Source organism: Ipomoea triloba, chromosome 7 (assembly GCF_003576645.1).
Source record: "Ipomoea triloba cultivar NCNSP0323 chromosome 7, ASM357664v1".
Lineage (NCBI taxonomy): Eukaryota > Viridiplantae > Streptophyta > Magnoliopsida > Solanales > Convolvulaceae > Ipomoea > Ipomoea triloba.
Genome location: NC_044922.1, coordinates 17,280,553 through 17,306,484, shown reverse-complemented (window position 1 = coordinate 17,306,484; position 25,932 = coordinate 17,280,553). Strand labels below are relative to the sequence as shown.

Genomic DNA, 25,932 nt, shown 5'->3' with positions numbered 1-25,932 from the left:
TTTTTTTTTTTTTTTTTTTTGTGATTTATGAGTTATTATACAGAGAAGTAGAGTTTATTCTATAAACAAACTTTGATAGGACTTGTGGGTTATTTCGGCAGTTAGTTAAGGGTCATACTTGTACAGGGACTTTCTAGTTCGATTTATCTCGTTGATATATCGGTTTGTTATGATCAATCGCTTACCACTCACACCAAAAGCGCGCTATAGCTAGTAGCAAATGCATAACTTATTTCTTTACTTATAGACTGTCATCATATTAGATTGGGTGTTGAACTTAACCCTTAGAGATTTTATTGGCCTTCGCCCAACAAATTTCCAATCATCGAGTACTAGACATGGTCTCTTTACCGACCCTGTCCAACAGGGTTACTATACATGAGTTGAGTTTATCTCATACGCACCTCCTAATAGTGATTGAAAATTTTTCTGGGCAAAATTGAGGATTTTGCTCATAACCATTAGATCTAAAGATGATCGGCTATGATTGAAAAAGAGGGTGGCCTTGGAGTTGAAAGGTAGTGATGTTGAGTCTTTCATTAATCAAGGTTCAATTATACTGCAGGTACAAATAATGGCACATGGGAGGGACATGGGAGAAAAAAGGTCCAGCAAATAAACATAGATTTCTGACTTTGCAGCTAAAGAAAGAAGAGGTAGCCTAGCTAGGCTCCATTTGCAAGAAAAAGTTGTTTCTTTCCACTTAATTCCACACCTATAGAAATAGGGGGAAAAAAGTTATTCCCATGACATTCATGTTGCCCTAAACTGAACATCACCTATCTCTAACATATCTATAAATTAGATTCAGACCCCACTTGCTGATCTATTTCTAAACTAATATTTCCTTATGGTTATTATGGGTTAGAATTAATAGTTAGGGTTGATTGACATTTTTTATTTGAGATGTGAGTTATGACTCGTTTATCTTTTCGTGATTGACGGCTAGGGTTACAATGCGATTTATCCAGTATACTTTATATAGTGACAACAGGTTTTCCGTGTCACTCAAAAAATTAATAATCAACTAAAGGCTAATGCGAGAACATAACAAAACGACTGATTTGTTGTCAAGACAACTTTTGTATGAGAATGGCGGGGTGTCTCAGGGTTTTGAACCATCCCTTTTCTCCCTTCAAAATGTTCTTATGGGGGGATCAATTGGATGGGCCGCCTCAATTTTGATGTTTTTTGGATAGTTTGTAGGGTTCCATCATTAGGGTTTCCCCCTCAATTTTGTTCAAAAATTCATGATAATAACGGTAACAGTGTGTACAGTGTTTTAAATAAATATTACTGTGCATAGGTCAGATTTAATTAAAAAAACCTACTGATTTCATCAGCCCAAAGTCCAAGAACAATGGTTTAAAATGACTTTTACTGTTTGCATGTTTTTAATTTTTATTTTTGGTTTGGGAAAAGGCAAAAGTTTAAGACAATGGTGTCCTGACAGGGGAAGTATTATGGTGGAGCCCTGAAAAATTCGTGGTTAGTAGAACTATGTCCCATTGTCCCCATGCATCTGTACCTTTCCTAACACTAATTCACCTCACACATTGCCTTTGGTGACACTGATTATCCTACAAATATAAGGGTGGTGTGACACTGGAGTTGACACAACCAAGAACCTAGCTGCAATAATATAAAGGGTAGCTGTGGTGAACCATTTTCTCTGCAGATTGATTATTCCATTATATTGTTGTTGGAGGGTGGGCATGGCTAGTGAGTTCAAGCATTTGGTTCTTGTGAAGTTCAAGGATGGGGTTGTGGTGGAAGACATTCTGAAAGGGATGGAGAAGCTTGTTTCAGAGATGGACATTGTCAAGTCCTTTGTCTGGTAATTAATCTTCATTTCTTCAAGAATAATAATGCTAGTTTTCAGTGCTGGGCGGCGGCTCAGAGAGTCGAGTCCAATATCCTGTCATTAAAACGTGGTGCTGACTTTCTACTTGCACTTAGAAGGAAATAAAGTTATACCTTTGTTACTAGCTATAAGGTTGCGCTTTCATTGCTAGATATAGCTTTCGGCTAATGATAAGTGTTATAAAGTTGCGTTTTCGCTATTAGCTATAGCTTTTCTTCAAGAATAATGCTAGTTTTCAGTGTTGGACAACAATTCAAAGAGTCGAGTCCAGTATCCTGTCATTAAAATGTGACGCTGACTTTCTAATTGCAAGTAGAAGGGAATAAAGTTACACCTTCTTTACTAGCTATAACTTTTGGCTAGTGGTGAGCGCTATAAAGTTGCGTTTTCGTTGCTAGGTATAGCTTTTGGCTAGTGATAAGTGCTGTAAAGTTGCGTCTTTGCTATTAGCTATAGTTTTTGGCTAATGGTAAGTGCTATAAAGTTACGCATTTGCTACTAGTCATAACTTTTGGCATAGTGCAGTTGTAAGCGTTTGAGCTGATAATCAGCTTGCCGGAACTCCAGAAGCTTGAAAATTATTGGGTTTTTTTGCAGGGGGGAAGACAAAGAGAGCCATGAAATGCTTAGGCAAGGCTTCACTCATGCTTTCTTGATGACATTCAACAGCAAAGAAGACCACACTGCCTTTGTTAGCCATCCGAACCACGTCGAGTTTTCGGCTTCTTTCTCAAATGCAATAGAGAAGGCTGTGCTTCTTGATTTCCCAGCTGTTGCTGTCAAGCCTCCTGCAGCTTAATTAAGCAATAATATGATCACTGGGATGATGATGATATAACATTTCTGTTTTATCAGTCTCTCTATGAATGAGTTTTATGATGATGATGTGTTTCATTATTTCCTTTCCCTTTTTTGCAATTTAGAAATTATGGATGGCATGTACTCTATTGTGGTAAGAAGTGTGTGGATATATGTATTTCTTCACTCAAACATCATAATATATGTCAGTGAATGATTGGATTCATTGCAGTCATTGATTGATATGAGGTTGAGATAACAAAGTATCTAATGACCTTAGACTTTTGTTGCCTGTCCTAATCTGGTTTTCCCAATATGGAGATAGCTATCTAGGTTGCTTAATCAAACAGGTCTATTCATCTAACTTTGTCTGCCAAATGGGATTTTCTAATCCAGTAAAAAGATGAAGAAAAAGTTGAAAAAGATGGGAGATTTTTTTTTCTTTTGTTAAAAAAAAAAAGAAAAAAAGAACAAGGTTGTAAAGTAGAGCAGCAGAAAAGAAAAGTGTAAAAAGATTCTCTAATCTTACCTTTTACTTTAAAAAATAAAAATAAAAATTTTTCATCCCCATCTCATCAAAATCATCAAGATCCCCAAAATGTTCTCCATAGTGAAAAACATTCATTGAACTGGTTGACCACCTAACTTAAAATCAACATTTTAGCTATAGGGTGAGGGTTCAATTTCCACCAACATCTTAGAATTAGGATTCTTCTCCAAACTAAAATTTAGACTCTTGGACTCTCCAAAGTTGATAGAAGTGTAGAGATGAATCCCTTGTGGGCAGAGTTAACCACTGAGACTAATTGAAAGACTGGTGATTTACCTCCTCCAACTACTATTAGGCTAGGATTTTGGGCTTAGAGTTAGGGCTCTCTAGACTAGAATTTGGATCCTTGGCTCACTAGAATGGAGATTGGGCTCCCTAAGTTGGCAAAAATGTAGAGATGAATCCCTTATAGGTAGAGTTAACAATAAAGATTAATTAAAAGACTTGTGATTTACCTCCTTCAACAACTATTAAACAAGAATTCTGAGACTAAAAGATGGAATCAAAGAAGGAAAAACATTCATTCAACAAGGGGGGAAAATGCAGACTATGAAGAAAGTTCATCATTTTCTCCTGGTCTGTCTGTCACTGATAACCTTTCCATTCCCTGCAAAATCCCTCTCCCAAGAACATCCAGTGGTGAGTTACTGTGGAAAAACAAGAATCCAAGCACCCTTTCTTGACCCTCATCCTCTCAACTCAACACACTCATCTTTCTTGAACAATCTACTCCTCTGCAAATCCAACATTCTTTACATGAGAACAGCAATAGGGCTTTTCCATGTTTCTGCCATTGATTACAATTCCAAGCTCTTAACCCTTTCCCACTCTTCTTGCTCCACTTCTTCCCATTTTATATCTCCCCATCTCTTATCCTCCGGATTCCCTTCTCCCCTTGAACCCAACTCCCTGCTTCTCTTCAACTGTTCAAACCAGACAGCATTATCCATTGAATCACCACTGTTACATAGTTGCAGAAACCTTAAACCCTTCAAAGATTCTCATGACTCAGTGTTCTGTGGAGGAGATGTGATGGGAGCAGAGAGTCCTTATTCTTCATGCTTGGTGGTTGAGGATGTGGGGGAGATGGAGAAGGATTTTCACCCTAAACAACTGGGCTGCACACACTACAGAAGAGTGTACAGAATAAGATTATTAGCAGAGAATGAGGATGTTGGGTTAGGAACAAGGCTTTCCTTTGATGTTCATGTGCCCAATCCTTGTGATGAGTGCAGGAAGCCTTATGGGAATTGTGGAGTTGGTCTGAAATGCATTTGTCATATAAGTGAATGCAGTAAGTTTTGTTTAATTTCTGGTGTTTTAGATGTGATCTTGAGGTTTTACTGACATTTTAAATCACTAGACTTTACAATAAACTTGATCCTTCTTATTGGGATTATTTAACCCGACCTCTGTATATCACTCGGTCTAATTAAGGCCTCAAACCCTAGTCAAGTTGGTTAGACAATTGATCAACTTGGTAACAAGTTTTCAAGTTCGATTTCTGGTAGGAACTGTCTATTGACTTTCTTAGTTTTATACAGTTATGAATAACCTAAGTTGGTTTATCTCATTCAAATCATTTGTTGTCGTCTAAGGTCACAAGGCGACTTTAACCTAGAAACCATTATATTTTCACGTAATCACTGCATGCTTTCATGTAAATCAAAGGTCTAAGGCCTCAATGGTTTGGGCTTGCTAGCTAGTATAGTATGGAAAAGTCATTGGGTTAGGCCTTGAAGTAGGTCTCATTATCGACCATTCGAGTTCAATTCTTATTAGCCCTGAATCGGGACTTTTACTCCCGAATAACCTTGCTAAAAGACAAAGATGGTCCATTTTGCTATAGCTAGCTCTTGTACATCCCCTAATCTACTAAATCCAATTCAAATTTCCTTGCTACCTATTGATTTACGTTAGGATTTCCAGGTCTATAAACACTAACACTTCTTGTGTTTGTTTTTCTGCAGAGGACAAAGTAATCAATGGAGGTTCAACCCCAACTCCCAGTGGGAGCATCATCTTCAGTTTGGGTTTGGTTGTTGCATTCATGAATCTTTTCTAGGATTAGAGATTAAGGTAATTGTATTAACATTGTCATTTTGTGGATACTTATAATGTTGAGTGGACAAAAGAATGAGAATTATTTGCATTCAGATATTGACAATGAGAAAACACCAAGAAAGGATATTTTGTGGTCCTTTGTAAAACCAGCTTGCATTTTAGGCTTTTTTTTTTTTTTTTTTTTCCTTTGATGTACGAATGTCTGCCTCTTGATTTTAGCTGATAAAGAGGCACAAGAAGATACACCAACTTAGTTTGCTCATAATTGATTAGTTTAAATCAAGGAGATCAATAGACATTTTCCAAGTCGAGTTTAAAATCATGTGATCACCTAGTTAATTGTCCAACTAACTTGGTTGGACTGTCTTATTTTAGGCTTTTTTTCCCGTGATTTTAGCTGACAAAGAGGCACATGGAGGTAAACCAATTTAGTTTGCTCATAATTTACTAGTTCAAATCAAGAAGATCAATAGACAGTTCTCACGGAGAGTCGAATTTAAAACCTTGTGATCTCTTAGTTAATTGTCCGATCAACTTGGCTGGATTGTCCTATTTTAGGCTTTTTTTTTGGGTATGGTGTGAAGTTGCAGACATTTTAGAATCTGGTTTATTTCCAAAAGCAAATAGCTGAATAAACACGACGATGGGGTGATGCAAGACAGGTCATGTTTCACTCCATTGTGAAAACTCATTCTATTATTGCCTCATAAAGTCATGTGGAGAATAATTTGCATTTTATGAGATGTGAACCAAAATACATCAAATACTCGAAAGCATGTCGAAAATGGTAAGGACTAAGGAGCCAACTTGGGATTGGCTCAATTGAGTAAGAAAGAAAACTCATGGACCGAACCTATGGCTCTACCAATAGGTTCAGCCTATAAGTCCTCGATCTAGCTATTTAATGATATGATATAGTAATATGACTTATAGGGTTGACAAGTTGTTATTCTTTGAGTAGTTGAGTTGAGTTGATCCCTTTCATCGCCGTTGCACATTTTGTCAACCATCAAATATAAGTGTTAACTTTCTAATTTGATATTAAAGTCAAATTTTTATTGTACTTAAATCTCCAATTATTCATTCACCTTCTTGTGATCTTATCAAATATGAGAGTGCGGGACACTCACAATTGACAAGGCAATATGCTCCTCTGTCAACTCTATTTTCATTTAAGAATTAAGATGCACGCACCCTCTTTTGATTGCTTGAGTAAATTTATGTCACTACTAAATAAATAACTAAATCTTGTTTTGATTTGAACAACTAACACTAGATAGGTGCCTACAAACAGATGCTAACAATTTGAAAACATGCATGAGAACGAATAGCCTCTAATGACAGTTATAAAGGCATTTAGCATCCATTTTAGTCAACACTATACTCACTTCGTTCCCGCCCATTGAAATTTTTGGCGAGACACTTGGCCTTAGGCCATCTCCAACCCAAAATATCAAATTCTGCACCAAATTTTACACCAAAATGAATATTTGCAACATATTCTTACACCAATTTTTTTCATCTTCAACCCATTTACACCAAATTTTATTCCTACACTAAAATAATTTATATTCTCATAAATTAAAATTTTATATTTACACTTTTATTATTTTAATATAACATATAGTTGTAATTTAATGTAACTTAATAAATTGAAACTTTAATTATGTTTTATGTAATTTAATTTTTAATTAAATTATATTCAATATTAGCCTTATTTTAAATGTCTTGATGAGATCTTTCAAATAATATAATTTATTTTTAATAATATGCCATTTATGTTTAAATATTTAACAAAATATGTAAATATAGAAAAAAAAAGATACAAAAGAAATTATAATTAAAAAAAAAGATGGAAAATGGGAAACAAATTGTTGCACCAAAAATGGCGTTTCATGAATCGTGCAACGCTATATATGTCGCTGCACTATTCGTGTTCCTTGGAGAGATTTTGTGCCAAAAATTACACGATTTTAGTATTTTTGTTTTCGTGTTGATTGGAGATGGTCTTAGTTATGAAGATTATTATTGGTATAAGTTTCAACCTACACTCAATGCCCTAGCCGATTAAATATTTCCCCCTACAATCTATCTAGCATCTGTCACTATTTATTTTTTCATTAATTTTAATATGAAATAATGTATCTAGTGTTGATTTATTTTATGAATTCAAAAGATATTATTTCTATTTTTAAGAGTATATATTTTTGCTATGTAGTCAATATTAGGAAAAAAAGAAGAAGAAGAAGAAGAAGAAGAAGAAGAAGAAGAAGAAGAAGAAGAAGAAGAAGAAGAAGAAGAAGAAGAAGAAGAAGAAGAAGAAGAAGAAGAAGAAGATATATAGGTCATTGTTAGAATCAAAGTCAAACACATAAGGGGTAAAATGGAGTGCGCATTATTCTGTCACAAAACATTGAAACTACAGAGCAGAATGATTCAAAAGAGCATTAACTTTTTTGAAAATGCTTTTGTGAAATTTGAACCAAAATATATGAAATACTCGAAAGCATGTCTAAAATGAAAATGTGTTAATTCGGGTTGGGTCTACTGAAGATGAAAAGTCATATAAGCACTTGTGACTGTTATTGTATAAAGTTTGGTTTATAAGTGTTTGACCAGACTATTTAAGATTTGAACCATTTGATAGTATGATATATAGTTATACGGCCCTGTAAGGTTAAAGTATTTGTCATTTCTTTGGTATTAGAAGAAAGAATCTTAGTCAAACAACCAAGGATTAGAATGGAGTGCGCATTACTCTGTCAGGAAATATTGAAACTACAGAGCAGAATGATTCAAAGAGCATTAACTTTTTGAAAACTGCAAAATCCCTCCACACAGACCCATTGTAAGATTTTTCCGTATAATATACACCAGCTTTAAATTAAGCTTTAAATTTAGTGGTGCAAGTTAATTAATCTTGTTATTATACTGAATAACTGAAAATTGTTAGTCAATAAGCCTTTGTGCTTAATATATATAAAATCTATATTGATGGGATATATATGGGTGATACATTATATAGCACTTTCAGTTTATGGTAGTCATGTTGTTCAGAAAAATACCAATACACCATCTAAGGTTCTAAGTCAAGTATGAACTAAAACGGATTAACATTACCCTTAGGGGTGGCAAATTATTGCATGGACCATGGTCCACACAGCTTAGGGGTGGCAAATTATTGCATGGACCATGGTCCACACAGCTGTGTGGACCAAAAATAAAAAGTACATTATTTTTGTACTGTAGGTACATTATTTGATAGTATANACATTATTTTTGTACTGTAGGTACATTATTTGATAGTATATAATGTATCTTCAGTACAAATATAATGTACCCTAAAATAATGTACTTACAGTACAAAAATAATGTACTTTTTATTTTTGGTCCACACAGTTGTGTAGACCATGGTCCATGCAATAATGATTGCTTAGGGGTGGGAATAGGCCAAGCCCCTTCATAGGGGCCTACGGCCTGGCCTACTTATGGCCTAGCCTATTTAGTAAAAAGGTCAGGCATATGCTTAATTAAAAGCCTATTTAGTTAAAAAGGCCTAGACATATATTTAAAAGCCCGGCCTACAAGCCCGCAGGCCTAGCCTATTTATATATATATTATAATATTTATATTTAATATTTAATTATTATATATTATATATTACATTTTATATCTAATCTATTTTTATATTTATAATTTAACACCAATATATATATATATATATATATATATATATATATATATATATATATATATATATATTNTGGTCCACACAGTTGTGTAGACCATGGTCCATGCAATAATGATTGCTTAGGGGTGGGAATAGGCCAAGCCCCTTCATAGGGGCCTACGGCCTGGCCTACTTATGGCCTAGCCTATTTAGTAAAAAGGTCAGGCATATGCTTAATTAAAAGCCTATTTAGTTAAAAAGGCCTAGACATATATTTAAAAGCCCGGCCTACAAGCCCGCAGGCCTAGCCTATTTATATATATATTATAATATTTATATTTAATATTTAATTATTATATATTATATATTACATTTTATATCTAATCTATTTTTATATTTATAATTTAACACCAATATATATATATATATATATATATATATATATATATATATATATATATATATATATTATACATGACTACAACCCTANTATATATATATATATATATATATATATATATATATATATATATATTGTATACATGACTACAACCCTAATTCCTAAAACCCAAATCCCAAATACGATTTACTAATTAGTATACATTGTTAGATATTACTAGTTACTACTGCTATTATACTGAATTGTTAATAATTAGTGTTATTAATGATTAGTAATAATTCTGCTAGTTGTTAAGTGTTTATAGTTTACTAGCAATTAGTAAAGTAGTAATACTAATGTAATATGAGCCTACTAGTAATTGATTGCAAGATTTATAGAATTGTAGTAATACTAGTAATTAGTAAACAATGTATTGTTGAATTTTGTATCACGAACTTTCACTTATTAAACTTGTGGTGTTGGATATTGTATTATGAAATATGAACTTATAGTTTTGTCATTCATTATGAAATATGAACTTAGGTATTTTTTGTAAATTTTTTACATGTATACTTTAAAAGTCTTTAAAATGTAGGTCTTAAATAGGTTCAAAGTCTATTTAGGATCTATATTTGAAGCCTTTTTAGAGGCCTATGTTAAATAGGCTTTTAAAAAGGCTTCAGGCTAGGCCATGCCAACTGTAGGCTTAGGCTTGAGCCTAAAAAAAAAGCTTACATACAGGCTCAGGCCCAGGCTCAGGTTTTAGATTTTCATCGCAGGCTCAGGCCTAATTTTCTAAAGCTCTGCTCGGCCTAGCCTATTTTCACCCCTAATTACCCTGCAGGTAGGGGTGTCAAAGCGGGCTGGCCCGCCCCATTAGGCTCGGCCCGCTGCGGGCTTTTATTTTCACGGGCTTATGCGGGCCGGCCCGCGAAGCCCGCGGGCTTGGAAGTATACAGCCCAAGCCCGCCCCGCGCGGGCTTGCGGGTTTGGCGGGCTGGCCCGCGGGCCTACTAATTAATATTTAAAAAATCTAAAATTAAATATTAAATAATATTTAAAATAAAATATATGATATTAGATTAATATAATATAACAAACTTGACACTGTTCACAGTCCACTAATTAAAAAACCACCAAAATCATTAAATTATAAAAACATAGAACACAATAACGCATCAAACAAGGGAAACAACATAAACAAAGTAAAAACATTCCTACATTTTATTACACATTAGGAATTTAGGACAACAGTTACAGAACAGACAACATAATATATATCATCTATAATTAATAATTAATTATATATATTAATTTTTTTTAATAGCATGGCCCGCGGGCTGGCCCGCGACCCGCGCGGGCTGCGGGCTTCCGCGGGCAAAGCCCGTTAGGCCCGCTAATTGGCGGGCCTTCTTTTTGGAGGCCCTAGCCCGCCCCACTACGGGGCGGGTGCGGGCCGGTCCGCAGGCTTCGGCCCTACTTGACAGCCCTACTTGCAGGTTTACTATTCAAAAGGCAATTCAACACGAGAAGATATGTGATCATCATTGATTCTGCTTCCACGATTCCTCATATTTAATTTATTCAGTATCATTAAACTACATATATATCTAACACTACTTTTTTTTTTTTTTCGGCGTATCCGTTGGTTATTCGAATTTTCTATTTTCAATANATATATATATATATATATATATATATATATATATATATATATATATATTGTATACATGACTACAACCCTAATTCCTAAAACCCAAATCCCAAATACGATTTACTAATTAGTATACATTGTTAGATATTACTAGTTACTACTGCTATTATACTGAATTGTTAATAATTAGTGTTATTAATGATTAGTAATAATTCTGCTAGTTGTTAAGTGTTTATAGTTTACTAGCAATTAGTAAAGTAGTAATACTAATGTAATATGAGCCTACTAGTAATTGATTGCAAGATTTATAGAATTGTAGTAATACTAGTAATTAGTAAACAATGTATTGTTGAATTTTGTATCACGAACTTTCACTTATTAAACTTGTGGTGTTGGATATTGTATTATGAAATATGAACTTATAGTTTTGTCATTCATTATGAAATATGAACTTAGGTATTTTTTGTAAATTTTTTACATGTATACTTTAAAAGTCTTTAAAATGTAGGTCTTAAATAGGTTCAAAGTCTATTTAGGATCTATATTTGAAGCCTTTTTAGAGGCCTATGTTAAATAGGCTTTTAAAAAGGCTTCAGGCTAGGCCATGCCAACTGTAGGCTTAGGCTTGAGCCTAAAAAAAAAGCTTACATACAGGCTCAGGCCCAGGCTCAGGTTTTAGATTTTCATCGCAGGCTCAGGCCTAATTTTCTAAAGCTCTGCTCGGCCTAGCCTATTTTCACCCCTAATTACCCTGCAGGTAGGGGTGTCAAAGCGGGCTGGCCCGCCCCATTAGGCTCGGCCCGCTGCGGGCTTTTATTTTCACGGGCTTATGCGGGCCGGCCCGCGAAGCCCGCGGGCTTGGAAGTATACAGCCCAAGCCCGCCCCGCGCGGGCTTGCGGGTTTGGCGGGCTGGCCCGCGGGCCTACTAATTAATATTTAAAAAATCTAAAATTAAATATTAAATAATATTTAAAATAAAATATATGATATTAGATTAATATAATATAACAAACTTGACACTGTTCACAGTCCACTAATTAAAAAACCACCAAAATCATTAAATTATAAAAACATAGAACACAATAACGCATCAAACAAGGGAAACAACATAAACAAAGTAAAAACATTCCTACATTTTATTACACATTAGGAATTTAGGACAACAGTTACAGAACAGACAACATAATATATATCATCTATAATTAATAATTAATTATATATATTAATTTTTTTTAATAGCATGGCCCGCGGGCTGGCCCGCGACCCGCGCGGGCTGCGGGCTTCCGCGGGCAAAGCCCGTTAGGCCCGCTAATTGGCGGGCCTTCTTTTTGGAGGCCCTAGCCCGCCCCACTACGGGGCGGGTGCGGGCCGGTCCGCAGGCTTCGGCCCTACTTGACAGCCCTACTTGCAGGTTTACTATTCAAAAGGCAATTCAACACGAGAAGATATGTGATCATCATTGATTCTGCTTCCACGATTCCTCATATTTAATTTATTCAGTATCATTAAACTACATATATATCTAACACTACTTTTTTTTTTTTTTCGGCGTATCCGTTGGTTATTCGAATTTTCTATTTTCAATAAGGAGAAAAATTCATAGTTATAATTTAAGAATTTGAACAAATTAAGTACAAATGTGGGGATAATATGTTCTTCAAAAAAATGTGAGGATAATATAGTACTACTCTGTAAATAATAGGATGAGAGCAACATATCTGAAGTGACCAGTGACAACTGCTCTAATTAATTTGTTTAACCAATTTCAGGTTTAAGTACAATTTCCAATCCCATTGATGTAAATTGGTCTAGAGTAATATCACACTTGCTTTTAATTTTTATTTCATTTTTTACTTCATATTTACTTGGTATGTTTTGATTCATTTAAAATGATAATAGGTCACAATTTTTATTACCCCTCTTTCTCTTTTATCAATAACATTACAACAAATGGCGGATATTTTAATCTTTGAGAGTCCGTATACGAACTATTTTTTTCTTTGTTCTAGTATTTTCGTGGTACATACTTTTTCTTGGACAGAAGAAAAATCTCATTTTCAATTTTTAGAAATCTATTAGTTCTGCAATTTATTCCCAAACTTATCAATCTAATCCCTCAGTTATAAATTGTTAATATTTTGTATCGGTCTTTTTGTAAACTCACACTCCTCAATTCTCCAAGAATATTACTTGAGGGACTAAATTGATGACAACGTTGAAAACAATTGAAAGATTTAATTTTTAAAAATCAAAATCGAAAGACTAAGTTACGTAATAGGTAACAATTGAGGGATGAGGTCGTAATTTTTCCTTAAAGAAATATGGGTAACATTTATAAGGTCCAAAACAAAAATGATGGAAGTGTTGAATGAGACATCACTTTGGCTGGATGCTATGTTTCTTGAGTTGCTTGGAGCTAGCTGAGTACTGCAAATTTGCACCAAAAGCATTATTATTGCACAAAGAGGACAGCAGAAGTCAGACTGGAACTCGTGATCCATCATTATTCACCTGCATCTACTATGTAAATTCTATTTATTATGTTCCCATTTTTGCAGAAAGTTGAGTAACATTACCAGCATGTTTGAAATTAATGAAATAAAATTTGAAAGAATAAGAATAATTTATTTCTGGGTTTGTGTGGTTGAGGTAGTCTCAAACCAGCTAATTTGGGATAAATTAAAAGACCAACCACGAAGATCCCTCTATCGTCCATTAAGATTCTTTGATTCCATTATATTAGTTGGACTTCTATTTTCAAATTCTTGATTTGATGGGCAGAAAGCTAAGTGTGATGTGTTGCATACTTTCTGCTAATGTTAATGTTATTAAGTTTAGGATGCCTAACCGTCTCATGAATTGAGACCGCTCACACAAGTTTTTTTGCCTAAGTTTGGAGATTCTAGCATAAATTCCCAAGTGGTTTGAGGTTGGATTATGATTTGAATTTCGGGGTTAGGTTGCAACTGAATGATAGTTGTAAGACTTCTTAGTCACTTGGGGTTGATATGAAAACCTATATGTCTATGTATTAATCGATTGTAACATGTTTTTAGTACAAAGATAAAATATTTATACACGGAGAAAGAATTAAGAAGTATTAATGAGCTAATGCTTTTAGATCATCCTCAATTGTAGATTTTAAGCATGTGGGGTCAAATTAGCCACTCTCCCAAACCTGCGTTCAATGCAAGGGGCTTTTGTTCTCTCTTTCCTCATACTCCGACAAAAACTCCTCAAAATTTATGCATAATGGGCTTGCTCTTATAGCGGTACTTTTTGGAGGATTTTTTCCAATAGAGACAGACTTTTGTTCATTACGTTGGTGAGACTCGATCATTGGTCTTTTATGACAAATTTCACCTCTGCAACCAATTGAGCTGCCTATGCGAGCATATAGATATCTTTCTGCCTAGAGCATATAGATATCTTTCTGCCTAGTGCACTACACACACCCAGACGTAAAAACATTTTTTTCTGAGAACTTTTTTTTTTCCCTTTTTTCCCATTCTCTCTCCACCGCTTTGTCCTTGTTGGCAAAATTTTTTGACAAAACCCTTATCTGATTGGCTTGCTCTTAGACAACTATTAAGTACTTATTGCTTTCGAGGAAAAGTTTATGAAGTTGTCATAGAGCACAAAGTCGACATTGTTTTCTAATGAGCCTGATGGAGTGATTGTGTCTAGATGAGTTAAGTGTTACCAAATGATTGAGGAAGTGTTACCAAATGACCGAGGTTGTCTCAACTTGTCATAGGCGGAATAACTTTTATGCTATAAATTAAAGATTGAGTGTCATATTGTGGAAATACTAGGTAATCATGTATCTCAACCAATGATAAATTGACAAATAATTATTTCAAAGAATAAACAGAAATGTGGTCATAACGATATAACATCCCGGTGATACCTAATCCTATCTCCACATGGACTTTTAGAATAACGGAGCGAATAATAATAACCTCTATATTATTCCCAACCTATTGAGTCAACTGTCAAGGCAAATAAAGTGGGGATAATAAAACACTCCTAATTCATAAGTGTTAGGAATATAGCGGAATAATGCGGAAGCGAATAATCAAAAATTGAGAATTATAGAAGTTAAATAATGGGAAAAATAATAAAAATAACGAATGGACTAAATGGAAAAATATAATAATATATATAATATAATCTCTCAAAAGAGAATTGCAAAGAATATATATATATATATTTTATATATAAACTACGTGAGAACAAAGAGGTAAGAAAGAATGATTTCAATTACAATTGAATTGATGTAATGGATACGTGAGTATGTATGCAGGAGAAATAGTCCACCCTATTTGAGCCATATGTTTTTAATATTTTCTAACAATCTCCACCTTGGATCAAATCATTGTGGACAACCGCAACAGTCAGCTAAACCCAAACATTGTTTGAAGTTTGAACTTAGCAATAGGTAGAGGCTTGGTACGCAACCAACCACTTGGACGAGTTGACACAGGAAACAGACTCAGAATAACAGGATGGGTCGCCATCAAACTCCTGTGCAACTGAAAGTGCATAAGCAACCAAGTCGGTTTCATCATCACTAGCATACCTAGCAGGTTTTTTAATTGTCCTCCTAGGTCGGTCTTGAGCAATAGAGTACTCTCGCTATGGCTGAACGAGAGGTGCGGTGCTAGTAGATGCATCATCTTTAGTATTACCATCAATGGTAGTAATACTATCAGTAGGCCTGAACTCAAACTCCACCTTCTCTCCAGTACTCTGCATATCACCTGTACTGGGGGCAACACAATCTTTTCCAGAAGAAAGTAGTGCATTTTCATCAAAAGTGATATCGCGACTCAGAATGATCTTGTGAGAATCAGGAGACCATAGGCGATATCCTTTTGACTCAGAAGCATAACCAAGGAAAATGCATTTGATAGCTCTCGGGTTTAATTTACCCGTACTGGAATGAGCATATGCAGGACATCCAAAAACTCGTAACATAGAGTAGTCAACAGGATTACCTGACCAAACTTCTTCTGGAATTTTGAAATCGAGGGATGAATGTGGAGACCTATTTACCAAATAGGATGCAGTAGAAACGGCCTTGGCCCAAAAATCACGACGTTTCCATAACCCAGCATTAGAGAGCATACAACGAGCTCTCTCTAACATAGTCCTGTTCATACGTTCGGCAACACCATTCTGCTGGGGTTTTCCAGGCAAGGTCTTGTGCCTGGCAATTCCTTGTGTTGCACAGAACTCAGTGAAATCTGACTCACAGAACTCCAAGCCATTGTCTGTCCTGAGCTTCTTGACCTTTTTCCCTGTCTGAGTCTCAACGAGAATTTTCCACTTTTTGAAAATAGAAAATGCCTGATTTTTATGTTTCAGGAAATAGACCCAGACTTTACGAGAAAAGTCATCAATAATAGACATGAAATATCTACAGCCTCCCATAGACTGGAATTTAGTCGGTCCCCATAAATCAAAATGTATATATCCAATACATCTTTAGTACGGTGTGTAGCAGTAGAGAAACTAACCCTCTTTTGTTTCCCAAAAACACAATGCTCACAAAATTGTAATTTACCCGTACCTGAACCGAGGAGGCCTTTCTTGCTCAGGATATGCATGCATTTCTCACTCATATGCCCCAGACGCATATGCCATAGTTGAGTAAGATCAGCATCAAACACCGATAAGGATACCGCAACTGAACCTGTCACTGTACTGCCATGCAACACGTACAAGCTTCCAGAACGAGAAGCTTTCATAAGAACAAGAGAGCCTTTAATAACTTTTAGAACTCCACCTTCAGCTGTCTACTTGCACCCCAGAGATTCCAAGGTGCCTAATGAAATCAGATTGCGTTTCAAATCAGGAATATACCAAACATTGGTAAGAGTCCTGATAACGTTATCATGAGTTTTGATCTGCACACTTCCAATTCCACTAACCTTGCATTGGGTATCATTACCCAACAAGACAACTCCACCATCAACTGGTTCCAGAGAGACGAACCAATCTTTGTGAGGACACATGTGGAATGTACAACCAGAGTCCAGAATCCACTCAGTGTCGCTCCGTTTGTCACCGGAGCTAACAGATAACATAACATCGCCTTCTGAATCACTCTCAACAACACTAGCTTCAGCAAACTTCTTCTCTCTCTCTTGCTTGTTCTTCAACTTGAAGCATTCAGTCACATCATGACCATGCTTCTTGCAGTACTTACAGGATTTGTTGGACTTACGTCCTTTGGACTTGGATCTAGATTTTTTATTGCTACTCTCCGTTTCAACTAAATGACTCCTAACAGTCAAGCCTTCACCTTTGTCCCCAGACTTAGTTTCTAAGTCAAATTTTTCTTTAGACAATAGGTTTGACTTAACACTGTCGAAAGTTAGGACTCCAAGAGAATTACCATACAACATAATTTCTTTGAAATGCTTATATGATTCAGGGAGAGAAACAAGCAATAAAATAGCACGATCCTCATCGTCAATTACGACATCAATATTTTCCAAGTCCAGTAAAATAGAATTGAATTCATCCAAATGAGATTGAATTGAAGTACCTTCCGTCATACGGATTGTGTACAGCCGCTCCTTCAGGCGCAGCGTGTTCGCCAGAGATTTGTCCATGTAGAGCGAATCAAGCTCGGACCATAAACCTGACGCAGTCGTCTCACCTACCACCTCACGTAGAACTGATTTAGACAGACACAATTGAATGGTTTAGCGTACCTTGTCGTCCAAATCTTCCCAAGCTTCATCTGTCATTGTAGCCGGTTTCTTCTTCTTCCCAGCTAGCGCTTTCTTCAAACCGTTCTGGGTTAGAACGGCTTCCATCTGAACCTTCCAGATAGAAAAACTAATTTTCCCGTCGAACTTCTCGATATCGAACTTGGTAACAATCGACATCTTTGAAAATAATTCTCAATTAAACCGCTCTGATACCACTCGTTAGGAATATAGCGGAATAATGCGGAAGCGAATAATCGAAAATTGAGAATTATAGAAGTTAAATAATGGGAAAAATAATAAAAATAACAAAAGAATGGACTAAATGGGAAAATATAATAATATATATAATATAATCTCTCAAAAGAGAATTGCAAAGAATATATATATATATTATATATATAAACTACGTGAGAACAAAGAGGTAAGAAAGAATGATTTCAATTACAATTGAATTGATGTAATGGATACGTGAGTATGTATGCAGGAGAAATAGTCCACCCTATTTGGGCCATATATTTTTAATATTTTCTAACAATAAGTGTGTAGTATATGTATTATCTACTTCAAGCTTTTATCCAATAACGCTTCTCAAATTAAGTAGTGTGAATCTCATAATCCATTCCCCAAACTAACAAGGACTTTTCAGAACAACCGAAAGGGGAAAAAAAAATTTATCTTTTGAACAAACAAGAGCTCCTTAAATCAAACCCTTTTTCACCACACGACTCAATCATTTTCAAAAGAAGTTGAGGGGTGGAGCGTCACCAATGCGCAGACTGTACACAGTACAGAATTACATCATCTTCAAAGTAAAACATAAAATTAAAAAAATAATAATAAAAAATGTGTAACAAATGTACTGCGCATGCATGCCGGCATGCCCACCACCATTCCACTGGCGTTAGTGCGCGCGAAACGGTCGGGACCAGCGGCACAGACGACTGCCGTTGGCGTAGGGAAAAAGCAACGGCGACTATAAGTGGTGCTAACGTGCAACATAGTCAAGTTTTTTTTTTTTTTTTTACAAAAACAAATTCTGCACACGGGTAACTCAGTAGGTTCTTCCTTGACTGATTGTTGGTAAGGATGCGACCAAATCTTGGTAGCTACAGTGTGAGAGCTTCTAATTACTTTGTATTATACATGGACCAGGATCTACATTGAATTGTGAAGCCTGACCCAAAAATTATGTGTTTACGATTAACATATTACAGTTAATAAGTTATATGTTGTAAATAAATTGAAGCACAATATGTTAACTATAGTCATATAATATGTTAACAAGCATATAATATTGTTGAGTTAATTTTATTTTTGTCCTAAATTTATAGGTGACAGTCCATTTTATTCCATTTTTATTAGAACATCCTCATTTGATATGGTATTATTGTGGGTTTACCATTTTTAGTCATCTATCAACACAATCGTTGAAATTTCTTAAATACAAAGACATTTCAATCTTTTTTATACAAAGTAAGTTGACCCACAATATTTTTTTTTTTTATAAAATCCATAATTGATGACAGAAATGTCCCTATATTTAACAATATTATTTAAACAATTTTGTTGATAAAAGGACAAAAAATGGTCATGTCACAATAATCCTAGGACCAAAATTAGATGTCCTGATAAAAAATATAAAAAAATAAAAAAATAAACTTAAAAGCAGACTGTCACCTATAAATCTAGAATAAAAAATGGAATTAACTCTATTATGGTAATTTCATATTATGTGTTTGCAGTTAACATATTATGTTTATGTAGTTATCATATTATGTGCCTTTAATTTATTTACGGACATAATTTATTAACTATAGGCACATAATCATCTGAATGTCATTTTGAATTAGGGTTCGATAGGTAGACGAATTTGCTTTGAGTTTCACCTGTCTATAGGCACCTTATCCTTTCACTAACCGGTTAAGGTTATTGTGATTTACTTATCTACAATTTTGTCAAGTCAGAGTATAAAGACATTTGAAGTTAGAGATTTCACCTTCTGTAGACAGTTTTGAGAAAGAGGTGAGAAAACAAGTGCAGTCCCCGCGGGGCTCCTCTAAAGTGATCCCCTACCACCAGTGGAGTGCATAATACAAGAAACCGACGCACAAAATTTAATGATGACAATCGACAAACAAACAAAGAGTCGCAACTGGAAACGGCAATTCTTTAATAAACCGCTCTTCAATTCATTGTCCTTGAACTACCCCTGCTTCTTTCGTAGTAAAAACAATAAAACCATAATTGAAACAAATGTGGTCCTTCGATGTTGATCTGTATTCTCTCCCCATGTTCTCATCTACTCTGCTTTCATCCCTCTGGCAACCTTTCTAGTTTCCCCCATGCCAATGGAATTGAGATAGCTTATCGTAATTAACGAAAACCAGTCGAGCAGCTACAAGGTGATAGAGGGATACGCATATAGATTTTGGGACAAGGTTAGGACTGAAATTACAAGTGATGGATTTAATTAATCTGGGTAGCCCGAATAAAAAAAAAACCCGATAAGATTATAGAGGGTATGACAAGTAACGGATCAAAGTATACCTCAAAGGTATTTATGTATTAAATAAAGGATAAAGCGTATTTATGTATTGAATAAAGGATAAATCTATTACAAGATTGTGTAATAATAGGACAAGAATGTCGTTAGGACAAAGTATGATGAAGATCTCTCAATAAGACAATGTTGCATGTTTTTATACTAATTCTTAGGCCCAACCGCTCGGAGAGAACCACTCTAACGGCCTAGGACCGCATCTTGCGCCGGGAAGACCGTGTCAAGCCGGGACCCCAAGGTCGTGGTCGAGCCCGGGGCTCGACCAAGACGACCCCGGGGTCGACTCATGAGCCAAGGTCGCCCATGAGTCGACCCCGAGGGGTCAAGTCATGGGCCGGGGTCGGCCAAGTCGACCCCGAGGGGTCAACTTGGGCCCAAAACGGGCTAGTCGTGTGGGCCTGGGTTGGACCCCTATTTCCGCTCCGGGGCTGACCTGTAGACCCGGGTAATATTTATCCATCAACAAATTTTTTGTTATGAAAGTGAGGCAGGTTATAGTAATTAATGAAAACTTATAGAGTTCGTTTAAATTAGGACTGAAATTACAAATTTTTGGTTATGAAATTGTAGCAGGTTATAGTAATTAATGAAAAATTATAGAGTTCATATTAAGGGACAAATCCATAGACTTTGAGACAAGATTAGGACGGAAACTATAAAGTTTTGATTTTGAAATCGAGGTAGGTTATAGTAATTAACGAAAACCCATCGATCAGCTATAAGTGCAAAGCTCATTTATATAGAGGGACAAGCATATAGAAATTGGAGTAAGGTTAGGATAGAAAATGCAAACTTTTAGTTATGAAATTGAGGTAGGTTATGATAATTAATGAAAATTGTCACATGATCATTAAGGAGTACCTTAATAATCCATCAAGCAACTACAATGTGCAAAGTTCATTTATATAAAGGGACAAGGAGCGTATAGATTTTGGGGTGAGATTAGGACTAAAAATGCAAGTTTTTATTATGAAATTGAGGTGACTTATAGTGATTAATAAAAATCTGTCACTTGATAAAACTTGTCACCTGATAATTAATGAGTAGTTTAATTTTGAAATTGAAGTAAGTGATGGTAATTAACAAAAACCTGTCACTCGATAATTAATAGGTGGCTTAATTTTGTTGGTTGCCAACTTGCCCCAAAGTGCAGAGTTTGTCTATATGGTAGGACAAGTGTATAGACTTTGTGATCAGATCAGGACTAAAAATGCAAACTTTTAGTTATGAAATTGAGGTAGGTTATAGTAATTAACAAAAACTCGTCACTTAATAAATAAGGAGTGACCTAATTTTGGTTGAGTGTCTCAAAATGCAGAGTTCGTTGATGTGGCAGGACATGTGTATATACTTTGGGAAGATAGTAGGATCGAAAATACAAACTTTTGTTTACAAAATTAAGGTAGATAAACTCATCCCGTAATAATTAAAAAGTTTTTTTTTAACTAATAGTTGCAAGGTGTAGAATTGACAGAACAACCATACATAGTTTGAGATGAGATTAGGACTGAAAATGCAACGACAGGAGATTCTCAAACTTTTGGTTTGTCCTCCTAATGCTTACAGCAATCTTTCTTGAAATCTATCCAAACCCCAAAAGCACAATCTGCCATCTCTTTTGAAATCTTTTGCATCATTTCATTCACTTGTCTTTTTCTTTTCCCTTTAACCTTTCCCCTCACTTTCCTACCATTCCAACAAAATTGAGATTCCATTGAGACTTAAGAACAAGAAGAGAAAGAAGTTTAATTAGGACATAACCATAATTAGATACATCAAAAGTACAATTTACATTTGCAGACTTTGAATTGACCAAGATCAAGAATCCCAGATAATAATTGTAAAAATTCCCCCTTTCTTTCATGAAGAACACTGCTAAAAGCCTAAAATCAACATGTAAAAAGAGAAGATGAGCCCAAAAATTAAAGTTAGGCAACAAAAAATTCAAAGTCTAGAGTAATCCAGCCAATTTGGTCAGACTGTTGACCTGATAGCTACACAGTTACGAGTCTCAACCGAGTCTCAGCAGGAGCGGTGTTCTTAATTTGAGTCTGTCAGCTATGTGAGGTCCGAGAATCTGGATAGTGATCGCTGGTTTCTAGTAACAAAAAATTTCAAAGATTGAAAAGAAAATTGTATTTGTTATGTGCTTCTAGTGGCATAGATCAAGAATGAGAAGTCAACTTTGTCTTCATCTTTCTTGCTCTGCAACTTCTCCTCAAGCCACAACCTGCTGTCCATTCCGCTTCTTGTTCTGAACATGAAAACTGCAATTCCCGGCCCGGAATTATTGTAGAACCAGTCATGAACGTCCCACATCAGATCAACCAGCAAACCGTCGACGAAAATCGTGTGGTTTCCCCGGAAATTCCATTGAAGCCGCTTCACACGAATCACCATTTTTTTGTCGATAGATACTGACAAAACAGGGTGCTTTGTATTATTATTATTCGCGGCCGCCGCCGCATTGTCGCCGTAGCAGCTAACGACGACGTCGTGCGGCGTGCCGGTGTCGGAGAATTGCGCCTTGGTGGAATACAGGGCGTTGCCGGCGAAATGTTCTTGCCGGGAAATGAGCGAGCATTTCGCCGGGTGAAATCCGGGCTTGATTTTCCGGCAGGAGGCCTCCTCCGCCATGTCTCCGAGGAGGAGACTGAGCTCGGAATCTATGGCGGCTAAAACATAAAACCCGTCGATCGGCTCCGGGCCGGCGCAGTACCGCGCGGCCGACAAATCCCAGAAAACTTCGACCTTGGAATTCCCGAACTCCAACGATTTGCTCCCCTTTTTCTTCCGGAAAAGCCGCGCGTTTCCGTTCAGCTTGAAAACGGCGGCGGTCGCCGCGTCTTCGCCGAAGTTAACAGTGAGGCCCTGAGACGCGGCGGTTCGGGTCCAGGAAACCCTGATCGGAACAATTCTCCGGCTGGACAGAACGGCTCTGTAAACGCAGACCACCGTGTTCTGCGCCGAGGGAGTCAGCGCCGACGAAATGCAAGAATTTCCGGCGTGGCTGGCGCAGGCGTAGGAATCGGAGACATGGACGGCGTATTCGTTGAAACAAGAAGCGAAGTCTCTCATCGTCGTCGGAAAATCAAGAATTGGGGGAAATGTCTGGACAAAGAAAGAAAGTGGAGAGGGAGATGATAAATGGGAAAGGGTGTATGTAATGAAATGAAATCTTGTTTTCTGACAGACCACGTAGTATTAAATATGACTCTCTGTCTCACCTTAAAATTTGCATCTCAAAAGAAAGAGAAGATTGAGAGAGAGAGAGAAAGAGAGTTTCAAGTTCTGTGTTTTTTAATGGTTTTGCCAGTTCATCTGAGATTTTTTAAGAATTAAACAAAGAATTACCATGGAAGGTATAAAAGAAGGAAAATTTGGATACACATGGCGAAGTTGGACCCCGACTTGAAATGTAGTGGCATATTATTTATTATTTATTTAATTTATAGAAAAGTCTTACGGTCACAAGGAGATCTTATGACCTTAGTCAGTAAAAGATCACAATAAGTTAAATCACATTTTTGGGTGATGCCTATCCAATCATAAGGCATCATAAGGCGCCGTTTTGTGACTCTAGTTGACCAAAAAAAAAATTATAAAGAGTTAAACCACGATGTGGTGATGTCTGTCTAATCACAAGGAGTTGTCTTGTGACCCTAATCGACAAAAAACTACACAAGGATCGGTCTTATGATCCTAGTTGGTAAAAGGTCAAAAAGAATTTACGCTCTAGGTAATGTTTGACCATAAGGAGTTAAACCAACCTAGCTAGATTGCCTTTCAGCCAATTATATTGGGGTTGCTCGGTGCGACTAGTTCGACTAGTATTAACAAAAATCAAGCTCGTACATTACCAATTTGGTCATCCGTTTTTTTAAATAAAAAAAAATTCACCGAGTCTTTCTCCGTCTGTACGGTCCGGGTCCACTCGCGTTCACTCTTAAAAGCACAGTACCTATTATTGTTGTTGTTATTATTTTAATACATTCATGATTATTTATAAGATAGTATTTGTCATATACTTTCTAAACATATTCAGCTCAAAGAATCAATATTCCCACTATTGAATTCGATCATGTGACAATCCATTTGATATTATTATTATTATTATTATTATTATTATTATTATTAGTTTCTAGTAACATTCAGATTAATAATTGATTATTGCATTAAAGAAAGGAAAATGCTGGGGGCAGCGAATAAATTTTCAGTTATTTGAGCTTTAACTGCTCCATTTGTAGAAATTGGAATATTTAAAAAGGCAAAATGGCACTTTATAGACTTAGATAAATGTAATTCAATCTGTCATTATAATTTATAAACTTATCATCTAACTACATTTTAAGAAGTAAAAGTATAATGTTTTCAATGGTTATTTTCATTCTTTAGTTAGCTAAATTAAGAGGTGTAAGCGAGTCAAACTATTCAGATTTAGTTTAAGGAATATTTCAATTTGATTCATTTACACAAAATAATAAATCACACTAAGAAGTCTCTGTGTAGATTTGATTGAGAGGTAATGACAAAAATTAATTTCGTGATCTTCTAATATAAAAATGATCTTCCATTTACTCGGTCCCTCTTTTTCCAAAAACGAAATTATTACTTGGTTGTTATAAGATAGTTTGGTCAAGCAATCTAGATGAGGGTGCACATCATTGGATTTTCTTTGCAACACTCTATTTTTAATGTCAACAAAAGGAGACGTATAGACGGCAAAAATGGATTTCATGTTTATTAGTGTATATATTCATGATATTTCTTACCCAATTGAATTTTCTATTTTATTTTATTTTTAAATTTAGATGACATTGAAATGTCTATAGGTCATTACACACGAAATTTCTTTTGTGCCTATCAACAATGATGACGAACTTATCTTTTAGACATTATTAATTTGTCCAAATATATAAACATTTTTTAGTATAGCTAAGCATTATTGTTTTAATAAAAAAAATCATTTGTTTGGATGACCAAAGAAACTCAGTATTTAAGAGCATGCATTAGGTAAATTATGTTCTGTGTAATAGTTCACAAATCATAGAATAGAGGTAAATCATGATAGAAAAATCATGTACAACGGGCTCGATTAAGAGGATGTTGTCAAAAATCGAACATGTGACCTTGTATGATAATCATACTCCACTCACTCGACCACTCCTAAAAAAAGATTTATTTTTAATCTTACGCTTGCTATGACATTATATAGCAAGTATTAAAAGTATTACATTTTTCCATATAAGTATTTCATTTTCCTATATAAGTAACAAATACTTTATGGGTCACACTTGTGTGAGATCGTCTCTAATCTATCCGTGAGACGGGTCGGATCAAGATGAAATATAATACTTTATTTATGATTTAGTATTGCATTTGCTAGTATAAGTATTACATTTCATCTTGACCCGACCCGTATTACAAATAAAGATCAGTGAGACGGTCTCAACAAGTTTTTGTCATACTTTATTCATGATTTAGTATTACATTTGCTAGTATAAGTATTACATTTCATTTTGACCCAATCGATCTCACGGACAAAGATTCGTGAGACAGTCTCACACTAGTTTTTGCCCCCACTTTATTCTCACATTTTTGCTCTCCCATAAAAGTGTAATTCTTGTCCCTCATAATTCCCTCACTCCAACCAAACACCCTGTAACC

General features: G+C 35.6%; 3 protein-coding genes across 3 annotated transcripts; 2 read left to right on the top strand and 1 right to left on the bottom strand.

Moving 5' to 3' along the window:
* The first annotated feature begins 1,617 nt into the window (after positions 1 to 1,617).
* Positions 1,618 to 2,905, top strand: LOC116025816 (stress-response A/B barrel domain-containing protein At5g22580). The gene is made up of 2 exons (XM_031267170.1): positions 1,618 to 1,837; positions 2,462 to 2,905. Exons 1-2 carry the CDS (start codon positions 1,716 to 1,718, stop codon positions 2,661 to 2,663), a joined length of 324 nt encoding a protein of 107 aa, XP_031123030.1. The 5' UTR covers positions 1,618 to 1,715; the 3' UTR covers positions 2,664 to 2,905.
* Positions 2,906 to 3,689: 784 nt separating this feature from the next.
* LOC116026102 lies at positions 3,690 to 5,379 on the top strand. The gene is made up of 2 exons (XM_031267551.1): positions 3,690 to 4,506; positions 5,183 to 5,379. The coding sequence occupies exons 1-2, from the start codon at positions 3,753 to 3,755 to the stop codon at positions 5,275 to 5,277; spliced, it is 849 nt and encodes a 282-aa protein (XP_031123411.1). The 5' UTR covers positions 3,690 to 3,752; the 3' UTR covers positions 5,278 to 5,379.
* Positions 5,380 to 21,986: 16,607 nt separating this feature from the next.
* LOC116024888 lies at positions 21,987 to 23,581 on the bottom strand. Its single transcript, XM_031265909.1, has one exon. The coding sequence runs from the start codon at positions 23,341 to 23,343 to the stop codon at positions 22,408 to 22,410; it is 936 nt and encodes a 311-aa protein (XP_031121769.1). The 5' UTR covers positions 23,344 to 23,581; the 3' UTR covers positions 21,987 to 22,407.
* Between the last annotated feature and the right edge of the window lie 2,351 nt (positions 23,582 to 25,932).

Excerpts from the sequence above, each read along its gene's own strand:
- LOC116024888 (XM_031265909.1), bottom strand. The coding sequence starts at position 23,343 with ATGAGAGACTTCGCTTCTTGTTTCAACGAATACGCCGTCCATGTCTCC.
- LOC116026102 (XM_031267551.1), top strand. The coding sequence starts at position 3,753 with ATGCAGACTATGAAGAAAGTTCATCATTTTCTCCTGGTCTGTCTGTCA. Across the intron at positions 4,507-5,182 it reads TTGTCATATAAGTGAATGCA|AGGACAAAGTAATCAATGGA; the intron begins GTAAGTTTTGTT and ends GTTTTTCTGCAG.
- LOC116025816 (XM_031267170.1), top strand. The coding sequence starts at position 1,716 with ATGGCTAGTGAGTTCAAGCATTTGGTTCTTGTGAAGTTCAAGGATGGG. Across the intron at positions 1,838-2,461 it reads ATTGTCAAGTCCTTTGTCTG|GGGGGAAGACAAAGAGAGCC; the intron begins GTAATTAATCTT and ends GTTTTTTTGCAG.